The sequence below is a fragment of the Rhipicephalus microplus genome, chromosome 6 (genome assembly GCF_043290135.1).
Source record: "Rhipicephalus microplus isolate Deutch F79 chromosome 6, USDA_Rmic, whole genome shotgun sequence".
Taxonomy (NCBI): Eukaryota; Metazoa; Arthropoda; class Arachnida; order Ixodida; family Ixodidae; genus Rhipicephalus; species Rhipicephalus microplus.
In genome coordinates, this window is record NC_134705.1 from 10885986 (window position 1) to 10902213 (window position 16228).

General features: G+C 46.2%; 1 protein-coding gene across 1 annotated transcript in view; it reads left to right on the forward strand.

Annotated features, from left to right (window-relative positions):
• Nucleotides 1-1395: 1395 nt before the first annotated feature.
• The window catches only part of LOC119186288 (histone H4), a 62281-nt gene continuing 47448 nt past the window's right edge, over nt 1396-16228 (forward strand). Inside the window, exon 1 of the mRNA XM_075865801.1 lies at nt 1396-4484. Within this exon, the coding sequence (XP_075721916.1) occupies nt 1548-1859 (312 nt within the window). The 5' untranslated portion in view covers nt 1396-1547 and the 3' untranslated portion in view covers nt 1860-4484. The remainder of the gene's footprint in view (nt 4485-16228) is intronic.

Below are 16228 nucleotides of genomic sequence, written 5' to 3' on the forward strand. Positions count from 1 at the left end.
AATGCCAGCGTAATTTTTAATTCAATAAATGGATCGATGTGGTATAAATCGCACCTCTTTGTACTTTGGTCAAACCAAGCAGTTTTGCTCATTCTGAAAGTTGTATTCTTTATAATACTACGCAATTCACTTTTTTCGAAATATTGGTTGCCACGATGTGTAGACCTACTTTGTGTGCTCTGGACGGCTCTGGAAGGCCAACTGCAAATCTTCTTTGCACAGCTGATGCCGTCCGGATAGTCGTTGATAGATTACTTAACAGGTTGTCAGCCTCCGAAGGTATTATGTAAGCGAAAGTACGCATGCGTAAAACATGCAGCGAACGAACACTCTTCCAACGCTGTAAAGAAGAAAGAATGCATAAAGGGTGGTGCATTTTACGCTCCAATCTCGTCCTATGTAAGGCGCTTTAGAGTTAGGGCTGTTTTGCCTGTAATTGCGTGACCCTTGCAGGGTTCCTCACAGTGCAACCGTGCACTTGAAACGGGCAGGTGTTGAACCACCCCGCAAGGAGATGGGGAAACTTCGCTGCGACCGGACCGCTTGACAGTCCGTGTTTACGGGAGGAGAGGCGCGCCCGAGAGGAGGTGCGCTCTCACTCTCTGCCGTCCCCGTGAATGCTGAAATGAGCGCGGTCGCGTTGCGTGGCTTCGGTGAAACTGCCGTATCGCGATATGTAGTGGAGCTGCCACAGTAAAATTTGAGACACGCGTAGCCAGCCAAAGGTGCTGTTACTTTGCCGAATTTCACGTGCCGGCGTCCACAACAACGCGAGCACGCTTTGTTTAGAAATTTCCGGCCATGAGGCCGTGCCCGGACCGCGTGTGTTAGTCCCTTGGTTTGGCGACAAGGATGGCGTCAAAGTGACGCCGTGAAACGGGTTTCGTGCGTGCAAATGAGGCATTGATGTGATTAGAGAGAAAGCGAGAACATAGAAAAGAAAAAAAAAAAAGAGGGGGGGGGGCACACGCCGGGGACGAGTAGTCGCAAAGTGTTAAGTGTGCAGTTTATTTACGTGCGGCACACAGGTGAGCTGTTGCAGCTGTGAGTTTTGACAAATATTGCGTGTGTCATGTTCAGTGGACACGATGAAACGTTTTTTAGCGAACGCGTTGTATCCGCTGGGCTTGTACGTACGCGTACATGAATTGTCGCTTACTCGGTTTGATGTCTCCTTGCCGCTGGGGCAGCTGATACGACTGATACGCCATTTTGCAGCAGTGAAGGGTGCGTGAATGAATGGGCAAGAAACTTAGCAACAGTAACGAGAAAAGAATTAAAAACAAACAAACAAACGAAAGCATGTTTGCCGTGTATATTCAATCTTGTAGTGCAGAAAAATAGTCAGTGCAGCAACCTGCGCGGCCAACGCGCTCCTCGCGAAGAAAAGAGGGAGAGAGAGACGAGCTGGCCGCCGACCAACCGGCGTGCGCCGTTCGCCTTCCTCCTCAGTCTCGCGGGCCGGCGCCGACACCGCGACTCGATCGTGTCGAGCATTCGCTTTCCGGGCGCGTTTCGAAGCAGAAGCAGAAACTTCGGAAGCCGTCATGTCTGGCCGTGGCAAAGGTGGCAAAGGGCTGGGGAAGGGTGGCGCCAAGCGTCATCGAAAGGTGTTGCGTGACAACATCCAGGGCATAACCAAGCCGGCCATCCGTCGTCTGGCGCGCCGTGGCGGTGTCAAGCGCATCTCTGGCCTCATCTACGAGGAAACTCGCGGCGTTCTCAAGGTGTTCCTCGAGAACGTGATCCGCGATGCCGTCACTTACACCGAGCACGCCAAAAGGAAGACCGTGACAGCCATGGACGTCGTGTACGCCCTCAAGCGTCAGGGCCGCACCCTGTACGGATTCGGAGGCTAAGAAGCCAGCGGCGTCGCCTGCAGCCAGCCAACGAGAACACAACAGCCCTCTTCAGGGCTACCCACTTGATGCTTCGGCAGTGTGATCCCAGCGGTTCGCCATACCCGTCCGTCCCTCTTTGCAATATCATTGCGTCATCGCTCAGGTGAGCAGCACCTCGTGTAGTAGTAGCTTGATCGCGCTGGGTACTTGTCACGTTCACCGCATTTCGTTCGCGTCGTCGTCTTTCTCCTGGGTCTGCATGCACGAATCAATCGCCGCATCTGCGAGTTCTTCCTCTCCTTCCTGCAAGCCAAGCTGCTAAAACGGGCCCGTCAAGCGAACGTCGCCTAGTTACCTTATCGCGCGAAGGAAGAAGCCGAGCGCAGCGTTCTACCCTGGTCACTGCATTCTTGGAGACACGACTATGCTCAGGAAGCACGAACTCGCTTGGCAGCATACAAGGAAAGGTGAGAGATTGTGTGGCCGAGCTCCTCCCGTCTTCGGCCGTCATCTTCTGCGACTCTCGGGCGGCCCTCCTCACCCTTGCGAGGGGCGAAAATGGCTCTTCGATCGCGCAGCGCATCACGCGCAAGTTCACCGTGATCATCCGCAGTGGGTGCGATGTGTCGTTTCAGTGGGTGCCCTCACACGTCGGAGTGCGCGGCAACGAGGCAGCCGACGAGCTCGCAAGGGACGCCCACGACCCCTCCACTCCCACAACGAACTTCGTTCGGGACTACGATGTGGCGCGACTCATAATCGCACGCCACGTCCGAGCTCTTCACCCAGACCCCCGCACAGCAGCCGGCAAGCCTGTCGCACGCCTCCCGTCAACGGGAATCGGGCGGCGTGCTCGTGCTTTCCTGCTGCGCCTTCGTGCTGGATGCGGCCGAACAGCTCAACTGCTCTCCAAACAGCGTGGCAGTGGCAGCCCTTCGTGTGTGCAGTGTCCGGCAGACGAGACCGTTGAACACATCCTGTGCCAGTGCCCGGGATACGCGGACATTCGTCGCCGGCTCTGCAACAGCTACGGGAAACTCGGCCTGCCACACGTGAGTGCAGAACACTTGCTGTTCCCCTCGGCGAATGTTGCAACACTTCGCCGGGCGTTCTATGCGCTCCTAGACTTTTTTGGCGACGCGAACCTTTTCACGCGCCTCTAAAGAGGCCCGTTACAATCCCACGTGTTGTTGTTTTCTGTGCCGCGCGCCACGCCCCCTCGGAGTCCCACGTGACTGTTTACTTAGCCACTCCCACCTGCCTGACGGCCTTCTTCTCTCCTACGGAGCCTCTCTCGTCGGAGCGGACACTCTCTCCCCTTCCCTCGTGATTGCGGAGCGCCCAAAACTTCTTCCTGCCTGTTCGGTGGTGTGTGCGTGTGAGTGACTTTCTTTTTTTTTTTTTTTTTCACTACTCGGGCGCATTCATCGTCTCCGGCTTCTCGGCGGTCTTTCACTCGGTTGCGTGTGCTGCGTTGTTTCTTGCGCGCGTGCGCGGGGCCAGTGATCGAATGCATTTCACCACTCTATTCTTACCTCTTCTCTTCTGACTCTTTCATTCCCATTCCCCCTTCCCTGCGCTTTCCTGTGGAGGTGCCCTCATTCAGAGAGGCAGTAACGGGACAGCGCTTTTCTCTTCCTTTTCCTCTTTCATAGCCAATCAAATTGTGTGGTGGACTCACTTGCTGGATTTCAGGCCGACCGGTCGGGCACTCTGCGATTCGCTCGCAGGATTTCAAGCTGGACGGTTGTGCCCTCGCGATCTCCGACTTCAGCGTAGCTCCCGCCGACTGGTTCGCCCTCCGCGGTCTCCTGATGCCGTGTAGCTCTCGCATTGTGGCACCCCGCCCTTGGACTGCTTCGACCGGATCCCCACTTTCCTATCTCCTTCTTTTTCCTCTCGTTGGCTGTCTTCTTCTGCTTCTACTTTCCTTCTATTCTTTTTATCCCTCCTTCCCCCCACCCCTATAAGGCACTGCGCCGTGTCGCCTGAAGGCAGACAGAAATTAGGTGCCTTTTTCCTCTTCATTGTAACCACTACCACCCACCACTCTGCGCGCTTGCGATCTCCGGACGCTCCCTGGATTTCGTGCCGGCCGGTTGTGCGCCCGCGCGCTCCGCGCGCTCGCGACCTTCGGCGTCATCGTAGCTCTGGCCGACTGGGCTGGCCCTACGTCACCTCCTGTCGCCGGCTGTCTTCGGTGACAGCGCAGCTCTGACCTACTGGACCTGCTCTACGCCATCTACAGACGCCGTCAACATCTCTCGCAAGTGCACCCCGTCCTCGGACTCCAGTGACCGTTCTTCCATCTTTCCTGTCTCTTCTATCCCCTCAGTTTGTTGTTGCTTCTTCTTCCTCTTTCCTATACCTTTACTTCTACCCTTTTATCCCTCCTTACCCGCATCCCTTTGTGAGCTCTGTGGCGGTGTCGCTCACTGAAGCAGACAATAACGGGGCTCACTTTTCTCTTCCTTTCTCTTAAGAACCACTCCGCTTGCGATCTCCGGCGTCAGCGTAGCTCTGGCCGACTGGGCTCGTCCTACGTCACCTCCTGCCGCCGACGACCTTCCACCTCCGACGTGCAGCTCTGACTTACTGGACTTGCTGTACGCCATCCACCGACGCCGAAAGGAGCTCTCGCAGGTGCGCCCCGTCATCGGACTCAAGTCACCGTGCTCCCATCTTTCCTATCTCTTCCATCCCCTCATTTTGTCGTCGCTCGCTCTGGCTCACACTTCACGTCTCTTCCTCTCTTCTCCTTCTTCGGATTTCTTACATCTTTACTCCTATCCTTTTTAGCTCTCCTCCCCCCATCCCTCACCCCCATCCCTCGTGAGCTGGTGTGGCGGTGTCGCTCACTGAAGCACACAATAGTGGGGCTCACTTTTCTCTTCTTTTCTCTTTTAAGAATCACTTCAGATTGTGTGGTAGGTATATTGCACATTGGATAACATATCGTGTATTGTTGTTAACTGTATTGTGGTCTCACGTGTGTGCAAGCTGAACGTGGGAGGAAATAATAGGTAGTGTAAAAAGCACATCACGCTCATACATGACTTCAGCATTATGCTGAAATCATGTATGAGCAGGAGCACTAAGCTGGAAGTGTTCTTTTCAGAGCTGGCGTGTTTGAAACTGCTGGAGGAGCACAGTCATCCGATGATAGGGTAGAGTGGGGGGGGGGGGGGGTTGTGATATTGAAAGGAAATGTTCAGTAAAGCTGTTTCATGGCTGTGGGCACCGCAGCTGTTGTGCTGATGGGAAAAGGAGACAGTTATGGGTGGGACTTTTCTCTCCAATTCATCTATAAACGAGATAGTAGTATAGGAGTTCTTGGAGGCTAGGAAAGAGTTATTGGACGAGTCGGACTTATTTGTCTAGTTTGTGATGGAAACTTGCATAACAATATTGGGTGTGTTTAAGTACTAACTGTACACGCCTAAATAAAGAGATGAATGAATGGTGACCATCTTAAGTCCCGTTGGAATGCTTATTGTTGCCGGTAACAATGCAGTTGCAAGAAGGTCGCATCGTAGACAAATATGATGCAGGCTATTTTGCTGTCTAAACAAGATGGTGGGTCAGCGACTAGATCAGATAGAACAATTCTCGTTGGACTGATCGTTTGCACAAAAAAAAACAAACATAAAAATTGCTCATTGTGAGTAATGTTTAATTTTTTATTTCAATGCAGAAAATACAATTATAATACAGAAAATACAAGTGTGGAGTTTGTCGATTTTACCTTTTCCTTATCGACGCGAGGTGGCGCATTTTAATTCTCGGACCGTGCGGGCTCGGTGCTGTCTTCTAAGCAGTCTACGTGCTGTCGAAGAATTGGAACACAGCCTTTGCGGTGCTCTTCAGGAAGTCGAGAGGGGCCGCTTGTGGATTTTCGAAGGAGAAAAGTAAAGACGAAAGTAAGGTAACTGTCTGCATCGTTCGCCAACTCAACAGTGGCTCACGAGGGAAGGAGGGATTAAAAAGGATAGGGAACGGAATGAGAAATAGGGAAAAGGAATGAGGACACCCAGAAATGGAAGGAAAGAGGAGATAGGAAAAGTAATGCATCCGAAATCATAGTAAAAAGGAGAAAACTGTGAAAAGAACAATAGTAGTGAAAAATTAAAAAAATATAAAATAAGAAATGAAAAAGACAAAACGAGAAAAGAAGAAAGGACGAACAGAAGAAAGATGAAGAGAAAACTAAAATGAAAATGGGGTGGTAGTAGTGAGGAAACCAAACTGAAAGGAAAAAAGGAGCAGTAAGAAACAAAATTAAGAAAACAAGAAAAAGAACAAAGGAAACGAAAATATTCGAATAGGGAAAGAAGGAACAATTGGGAAAGGGAAAGAAGGAATTGATGAATATGGGAAGAACAGAACATGAAAAGATTACAAAACGAAGGTTTACAGGAAACCAGAACAAAAAATAAAAAAGCGAAAAAGCTAAGTGAAAGAGAGCAAACAGTAATGGAGCAAACAAGAAAATAAAAAACAGCGGTGAAAGAAAAAAAAAACAAAATTAAAAGAAAAAAACAAAATTAGAAGAAATAAAAAGGAAGCAATCAGTACAAAGAAGCAATAATAACTAAAAGCAAAACAAAGAAAACAATTAGGAAGCTAAATAACAAACTAAGGAATAGATAAAAGGAAGAAGGAACGAAAAAAAAACAAGCAAAAGAAGTCGAAATGAATAAAAATCTAAAGAAAAGAGCAAAAGAAAGAAATGGTGAGAGAAGTAAAAAAATTGAAAAATTAAAAAAAAGGTAACAATTTATCGAGAAAAGAAAAATACAATAGAATGAAAACAAAACAACGAATGACAAAAGAAATAACATGAGAACAAAGAAGGAATGAAAAAATAAACAGAAAGATGACAAAAAGAAGTAAAAAAGGGGACTGTTTCAGAGAGAAACAAAGTCTGCCGGACCGGAGGTGAAAAAGGGGTGAAAAAAGTAGTAAGAAATAAAAGCATAGTTAGTTTGCGTGTAACAGAACAGTAAGAGAAAGAAAAGTAAATAAAAGGAGGCCAAGGAGGAGAAAGGAAAAAGGGGGAAGACGAGATGGTGGAGAGAAGATGCGTAAGAGAAATGAGGAAAGCTTTACTTTGTTACTGACTACTTTAAATTCTATTACGGTGCTGCGCAAACGCAGTAATAGATTTTAAAGAAGTAGAAGTCAAAGAAGAGAGGAAAAGAAGTAAGAGGAGGAGGAATTAGAATTCAAAGAAGTAGAAGTCAAAGAAGTAAGAGGAGGAGGAATTAGAATTCAAAGAAGTAGAAGTCAAAGAAGAAAGGTAGAGAGGAAAAGAAATGAAACTCCTACTACTCTAAATTCTATTACTGCGCTGCGCAATCGCAGTAATAGAATTTAAAGAAGTAGAAGTCAAAGAAGAGAGGAAAAGAAGTAAGAGGAGGAGGAATTAGAATTCAAAGAAGTAGAAGTCAAAGAAGAAAGGTAGAGAGGAAAAGAAATGAAACTCCTACTACTCTAAATTCTATTACTGCGCTGCGCAATCGCAGTAATAGAATTTAAAGAAGTAGAAGTCAAAGAAGAGAGGAAATGAAGTCAGAGGAATTGAACTCCTACTCTAAATTTTATTACTGCGCTGCGCAATCGCAGTAATAGAATTTAGAGTAGTAGAAGTCAAAGAAGAGAGGAAAAGAAGTAAGAGGAGGAGGAATTAGAATTCAAAGAAGTAGAAGTCAAAGAAGTAAGAGGAGGAGGAATTAGAATTCAAAGAAGTAGAAGTCAAAGAAGTAAGAGGAGGAGGAATTAGAATTCAAAGAAGTAGAAGTCAAAGAAGAAAGGTAGAGAGGAAAAGAAATGAAACTCCTACTACTCTAAATTCTATTACTGCGCTGCGCAATCGCAGTAATAGAATTTAAAGAAGTAGAAGTCAAAGAAGAGAGGAAAAGAAGTAAGAGCAGGAGGAATTAGAATTCAAAGAAGTAGAAGTCAAAGAAGTAAGAGGAGGAGGAATTAGAATTCAAAGAAGTAGAAGTCAAAGAAGTAAGAGGAGGAGGAATTAGAATTCAAAGAAGTAGAAGTCAAAGAAGTAAGAGGAGGAGGAATTAGAATTCAAAGAAGTAGAAGTCAAAGAAGAAAGGTAGAGAGGAAAAGAAATGAAACTCCTACTACTCTAAATTCTATTACTGCGCTGCGCAATCGCAGTAATAGAATTTAAAGAAGTAGAAGTCAAAGAAGAGAGGAAAAGAAGTAAGAGCAGGAGGAATTAGAATTCAAAGAAGTAGAAGTCAAAGAAGTAAGAGGAGGAGGAATTAGAATTCAAAGAAGTAGAAGTCAAAGAAGTAAGAGGAGGAGGAATTAGAATTCAAAGAAGTAGAAGTCAAAGAAGTAAGAGGAGGAGGAATTAGAATTCAAAGAAGTAGAAGTCAAAGAAGAAAGGTAGAGAGGAAAAGAAATGAAGAGGAAAAGAAATGAAACTCCTACTACTCTAAATTCTATTACTGCGCTGCGCAATCGCAGTAATAGAATTTAAAGAAGTAGAAGTCAAAGAAGAGAGGAAATGAAGTCAGAGGAATTGAACTCCTACTCTAAATTTTATTACTGCGCTGCGCAATCGCAGTAATAGAATTTAAAGAAGTAGAAGTCAAAGAAGAGAGGAAAAGAAATAAGACTCCTACTACTCTAAATTCTATTACTGCGCTGCGCAATCGCAGTAATAGAATTTAAAGAAGTAGAAGTGTAAGAGAGCGTAAGTAAAGCTAAGAAGGGTTAAAAGCAACAAGAGAGAAAAATCTATTGCTGCGCTGCGCACACGCAGGAATAGATTTCGAAGCAGTAATAGTAGTAGAGAGAAATAAGAAGAGGAAAAGATCTCACGCTGCGCTGCGCAGACGCAGCGGTAGACCTTCGCTGCGGAACCGCAGCAGTGGTGGTGTGCAATGCTCCCCGCTACCTCGGCGCTGACAGCAAGCTGTTTTCAACCACCAAGGCGCGGGTGATGATGGAGAGGGGCGCACAAACCGCCTCCCGAAAACTCCCACTGCTCACCTCGAGAGGCTTTGCAAGCGGGTAGCACGTATACCCCAGTGGGTTGAATTGCGTGTTGTGGTATACCCCAATAAAGTAGAGCCGTGCATTCAGCCCAAGCAATTCTTCAAGTCGTACGTTGTTTGCAGCATAAAAACTGATCTTACAAAATTAGGCTTATAAAGCAAAAAATGAAAAAGGAGCCACGCACCTACCTTTATATTGAAAATTTTGATAAAATGTACAAAATTAGCAATACGTGTCTAAAACAGATTGTTTTTATTGTACTGTCAAGCTCTCTGCCTAGAGCCCACAAAGTATAAGAATCACTGGATAGATAGAGCAACTTTTTATGTTTGTGCGCGCCATCTGAAAGGTGTGTTCGAAAGTATACATCTTTATTTAGCGGTCCCTGCAGTAAAGTCTCAAAACAGTCTGAGGTGTCTTGCCGCACCTCTCCCCAGATGGCAGGGCTTCGCGCAGGCTAAGTGACGTGAGTCTCCGCCCGATCAGGCCAGTCGCATGTCGGGGGTTACGGTGTCATGACATGCGAGATTTGGCGCCATGAGGCATCGCCACCATCAAAACGATGACAGCGCACTGCCGGCGTAACCCAAACAAATACTTTGACAATTTTTATTTGTAACACTTCAACAAGGTAGGCATAAAAAAACCGTTTCTCAATTATTTTAGCCATTCAGGAGCATGCATAGTGTGAACGCATAGAAAATTGGAAAGTGACGAACTTTAGGTAGCCGCGCGGACCAGAAAACAAACAGTCACGCCGCTGCTGGCGAAGGGTACAGAAACTTTACCGAATACTGCCAACGAGGTGTACCTACACAAGTGTAGGAACGTTAGCGGAGTACGTTAACCAACTGCAGCGAAGCTTTCGTGGAGTGCGATACATACATCAGCCAACGCTGGGCAGCTTCTGTGCTCCGGTCATCTCCTTGGGGCTATGCGTAGTACGTACCTTCTTTGCGCATGAACGCTGATGCATGCATATTGTTCACTGCTGTGCATGCTAAAATGTTACTTACGCGGCTTTTAGTTCATGTAAACATAGATCGATTGACTCGCAATAAAACGGTTTATTGATGTAAACTTGTGTACTCAGCGTTGTCATTTCGCTCGGCCTGTACGTGGCATCATAACTTACTAAAGTAGGTATGCACGATACTTATGAGCTTGTAGTGAGTAGTTTACTGCAATGTACTATATAAAAATTGGAGAAATTAAGAAAGGGGGCTGCTGCAGTAAGTGGGAACAGCCATGGCGAAGAAGCAGACGACGATGGTGTCGTCTGCTATGCATAATGCCAGCCGCCTTATCAAAACCGCTTTTGTGCTCTTGAAAATTATTTCCTTTTACGCTCAGCAATGAAGATTACAAACAATATTTTGAGTTGCTGTTTTTTAAACAAATATTTAAAAGTAAAACATTATCGGGATAATTTTGGTCCCCTTTGGCTCTATGGGGTATGTCGCTCCCTTGGCCCAATCTCAAGGGCACAGTCGAATACACCTTCCTCCGTGGTCGAATACATCCATCCGTCATTGAACCACCCGCGCCAGCACCATGGCCGGGACTCCAAGGTTTTCCGAGTTTCCTACAACTTAATAAGGCGAGTACGTGATGACCCCGCATTTAAATCATTTCAAGCGCAGTGACGGACCTTAAAAGCGAGAGTTCCATGGCATCGTGGAAGCGCACGTTTTAGAAGGGAGCATTTCGCAGGACGCTGGTAGGGAATTCCTGGGTTGCTCTAATAACATTGCAATGCGAAGGTTGTGTACGCGATCTTACGACGATTAATGCTGCATGGTGTGGCGATAACGGGAACATACATGACAGGAAACCTTGGCACGCGTGCCTTCAACGGCAGCCCGCCGTCATATCGAGTCAAAATTATTATGCCGAGACAAGAGTACAACTGGCAATGGTCTGTTTGACGTTGCATAAACAAGTTGCAAAATTGTGGGGTGTTTATTGCCATACTGCTGGCAAATTTGGTGCCCCTGTACTTTTGCTTTACTAGTTAGGGCTCTGTCGTGCGCGTCGTGCGCGGTGAATTTTGCGACTGCGTGTGCGACCTTGGCCGTTTTAATTAACGGAATAAACGGCGCTTTGCAGAAGTCGGAGTGCGTTCTCTAGCTAATAGCGAAGCTGAGAAATGAAGAGGTCGTTCTCGATCGTGCCTGAGATCAGAATTAGGGAATCGGCGCGTAACGACGCGTATGACCATAGTGGTATCCGCTGGGTGTCAAGAAGGGCGCGAGACCCCTCCCCACTGGGAAAAGTTGGGGGGAGAGGCTGAGCCCCTCCTCTTTTTATAGTGGTCACTCTTGCAGCACGCTGGAAAAACCAACAAGTAAGCTGAAGTTTTCCGTCACAAGATTAATCACTCAAATATGTTCTATGGGAGAATGAAAATGTTACGAGGCAATGTTACAACATAGTGAAATTTTATTTATTTATTTATTAACCACAGTGCCCATAAAGGCATTACAGTGGGGGGGGGGGGGGGGTACAGGAATAGAACATGAAAATTTGCAGGTTTACATAAGTTTGTGCAAAAATAGAAATTAAGGTAAGTAGATTTGCAAGACACAAAACATACACAACTGCAGTGAGCACAGCTGCGTCAAAAAAGTCATATGTATTAGAGAAAAAAACAACAACAAAGTAGCATTCGGCTAGCCCAAGGCCAAATTAACCCCAAAACATAACATGGTGTACAATTCACATACCGTATAGATCATGGCGACTGCCAGGCGCACACACGTAGTCCATAGGGCTTAGCGGTTGAAAGAGTCGATCATTTTTATTGCAGAAAAGAACGCATTCGTTGAAGAAATTTCTACAATTGTGGGAGGAAGTCGATTCCACTGACTGATAGTTTTAGGAAAACAAGAGTTGCTGAAGAACGGCGTGTAAAAAAGAAAACACCCTTTTCCGATGTATTGCATTTATAGTCTCTTATCTTGTGTTCTTGATCATTGCGGGCTGAAGTGTAGTGAGGCAGGCTTATGTATACGTCACGGGGAATTCGAGTACAAGAATAAAATATGCTGTGTAATAGGGGAGACCCACGCCGAGGGATGCGCTGCAGAGCCTGGCGCTGTCAGTCAATGTGGGGTGAAAACTGGTTACTCGTGTGTTGACTCTTCCGCTGTCCCCTTCAACCTGCCCTGAAGACATGTTGCTTTGCTTGCATGCTGCACACGTTCTGCACGTGTTTTTCAGAGTTTCCCGTCGCGCGCGGTTATGATGTATATGCTTCTGTTCGCGTTTTATAGGATCGCCGCAATTTCAGTTTTTTTTCGTGGCAGCAATTTGGTAAAAGGCCAGCGTCTGCTCAGCCATGTAGCCCATGCGAAGCAAGTTGTAGCAGTTGACGCCCTCGTCAGAGCGAAGTGCGTTTCGCAAGTGAAAGACGACACTGTTATGCCGGAGAAGGCATAATTCACGGAAAGCGGCAGAGCAGAGGTTATTTATGCGCAAATTCGAGGATAAGGTACTTGTTAACGTTAAGCCTAAGTATTTATAGGAGGCTACTTTAAGTAGAGGTGCGTGAGCTAAATTGTATGTGCAGTCTAATGGGACTTTTTTGTGCATTATGGCGAGATACACACATTTGTTTGCATTAAGAAGCATTCCCTATTGTTCGCACCATTTTGATACATTGCCTAAGTTAGTATTAAGGTCACATTGGTCACTAATGCAGGTTGCATCTCTAAACAAAACACAATCGTCAGAAAATAGACAAATTTGTACCGGGGTGCTAATTACATCGACAATGTCATTAATGTAGAACAGAAACAGAAGGGGCCCTAGTACGCCCCCTTGCGGAACGCCAGAAGTCACCTGAAGGCAGCCCGATAGTTTTTCTCCTACCTGAACATATTGGTCGCGATTGAGTAGATAAGCTGACATCCAGGAGATCAATAATTCTGGTATGCCAACTAACCGAAGCTTTATAATTAGTTTATTGTGTGGAACTGTGTCGAATGCTTTAGTGTAGTCTAAGAATATTACATCAATTTGGCCGTTGGCATCAAGACAAGCTGCAAAGGTATGAACGATAGTAACAAATTGTGTTGTAGTAGAAAATCCTTTTCGAAACCCATGTTGATGATTTGTTAAAACTGAGTGTTTTCTAAGAATTCATTTAATTTATGAGCTATTATGTGTTCGATAAGCTTACAGCATGATGATGTTAAGGAGATCGGTCGATAATTTTGTAGTACTGAATAAAGAAAGAATTCATGCCAACTTCCAGTCATCTGGCAATTCCGCTGACAACAGAGAGCTGCGAAAAAGCTGCGAGTGACGTATTGAAGTAGTATTCCTTCGAGGTGTGTACGGCATGTGCAAGCTTATCTAGAGTGTCAGCTATAACTTTGGGGTCAGCATGCTTTTCCTTTAATCTTTTAACTTTACGCTTGAGATTAATGATGCTTCTCGTCATCCAGGGCCTATGTTTATGCACGTTTTTACATTTAGACGGTATAAATTTTTAGATACAGTAGAAGCATATGCTTTTAAATTGGTCCCACAATCTACAAACATTGGTAGCTACAAAATCTATCAGACAGGTTTCTAGGTGCTCGATAATGCAAGCATCATTGCACGTGTATAGTCTTTCACACAATGAAAGGACGAGTTAGCAGTTTCCGAAAGCGCATTCAAAAGCACCGAAGCCGAAAAAAACCTGCACCAAGAAAAGAAGCGTTCCGTTTAGCGACATGGCAGCTTTGGGTCCACCGTGCCCATAGAATACGAAATCGTGCCGGTGCTCTTTTATAGCGACGCCAAATGATGACGTCACGCTATGATGCTTGAGAGGAAAGGCCTGTAGAACTGCGTCGTTGGGTGACGACAGCTTTGAAAACGTGGGGTTCGTGGATGACCTGGCTCGTGTCGTCGCAAGATGCATAAAGTGGCTGTGCGCATTCAAAAGCACCGAAGCCAAGAAAAATCTGCACCAAGCAAAGAAGCGTTCCGTTTAGCGACATGGCAGCTTTGGGTCCACCGTGCCCATAGAAGACGAAATCGTGCCGGTGCTCTTTTATAGCGACGCCAAATGATGACGTCACGCTATGATGCTTGAGAGAAAAGGCCAGTATAACTGCGTCGTCGGGTGACGACAGCGTTGAAAACGTGGGGCTTTTGCTGATGAGCTGGCTCGTGTCGTCGCAAGACGCATAAAGTGGCTGTGCGCATTCAAAAGCACTGAAGCCATGAAAAACCTGCACCAGGCAGAGAAGTGTTCCGTTTAGCGACTTGGCAGCTTTGGGTCCACCGTGCCTGCACTGCACTGCAACGTAAAGAAATGACGCTAAATATATGTACGATTGTGGAACACACAGACATACATTGAACAGTCTCATATTAAATATACGCCCACTTATTTCAGTTGAGTGCCACAATGGATGGCTACTTAAGGGCCGAGGTAGACAGCCGCTAACACGAAGGTCGCACGTTCCATCTGGGCCGCAGCAGTAGCATTTGAATGGAAGCAAAATGGTATAGAGGTTCGTGTACTGTGCCATGGCAGTACACCTTCAAGAACAACACATGATCACATTTCAAAGCGCACCTTTGTGGAGTCTCATCGTGCTTTTTGGACGCCAAATTACCGAGAGAGAAAGATGCAAACTTGGTTAATTTCTGGGCTGGGCTGGGCTCCCACCCGGGAGTTCATGGAAAGACCGTATCTGCCGACAACTTCCTGGGCCTGCGGGATCGCCCAGAGTGGTTTCTCCAGGCTCAAACAGAGCAACGATATGACTAGGAGGGAGGTCAGTACTGGCACAGATTAGAACTATACAGGTTGGCATATATCGGGAGCTAAGCATGATGACGGTGAGTGTGCCATTGTACGGACTGGGCTCCATTGACCTTTGTGTAACGTGGAGGGTGCTCCCCCTTTTGCAGTCGATAGTGTTCAGTTATGTTACAAAATTTAGTGAGCACATTCTTGATCCTAACACCAGTGTAGAGAAGTTCGTTTGGGTGGTCGCTTAGTCTAACACGACGAAAAATGTAACATATTGAGCCATGTTGTGCACCACTGTTGCATCGATACCTAAAGTCTGATAACATCGGAGATGTTGCATCATCAATACAAAATCTTGGATTTTATTGGACTATTGGTATTGGATGCTGATGCAAAATGTCCTCCAAGACTATTTCTTCTTGTCAAAATGCTGATCCGTCACTTGCCTGGATCCCTGCTCGTTCTTGGTTTTTGTGTCGTTAGCGGCCACTGTGGCGTAACGCCCATGTGCGCTTGCACCCACTGCATTCAAGTATTTACGTCCTGTACAGCCTGCTTGTGACACTCAAGAAGGACCATATAGGGACGCAGGCCACGGCACCGACTACATTTGGCAGCAGTGGTTTCGGCGCCAAATGGACCGTCTTCTAAGACTTCTTGTCAACAGGTTGGTTGGTTACCTCTGTATCTCAATCGAAGGCACTGGCACTCAAAAAAGAAAATAAATGAACATACTTATGGACAGATAATTGCCAGATAAAAGCCCACAAAACTGATGACAGCAGGATCTATTGAATTATGACAGTCTGTCTTTCGAATTTTCTTGTAAGGCATTGTACGTTTCTTCAGTGTTTTATTTTTTCGCTTTTTATTCTTTCTGTTTCACATAACATTTCTCTCCTCTGCTGACCCAAAATGTTGTCTTAGCGCAAGGAAATGATCACTCATTCACTTCAATGCCCGTAGCTTTCGCAAGGACATAGGTGCAAGGGCACGGCGAATCTGTTAAGATGACGCCACCTAAACTCCCGCTCCTGTATTTCCAGGTTTCGCTGTGCTGTGCAAGTGAATTCACGGAGGCCCGGGACACGAGTCGGACCATCAATGCATCTGAACATCGTCGCTTGCAACCCGTGTGGCTTCCTACAAACGTCATCGATGATGAACCATCTCATGTGTATAGAACGGCGATGACTTCGGCCCCCAGAATGAAAACGAAGTGCACAGGCCACTTAAGGGCTGTCGGCATCGAGGACTTTCGTGGGAATGGTGAATATGGAGCCACCTAAACTCCCGGTCCTGTATTTCCAGGTTAGTGGCTTTGGTAAATGCTTCAAAAGCAATAATAGATTCAACGTTGTTGTGCCATGCCCCAAATGTGTCTTGATCGCGCCATTTCCTGCTTGTCAATGTTATTGCTGCTCTGTAATGATGTAGAACAAAATCCTGGTCCCAACTTAAAGGATATGCTAGAAAACTTTTGGAAGGACAGAAAGAAATCAAGGAGGACATGAAAGTAATTAAGGTTGACCAATAAACATTCTCTTCTGAACTAAGTAAACTAAATCAGAGGGCGTCTGGGGTAGAGGAGACACTGAAAATT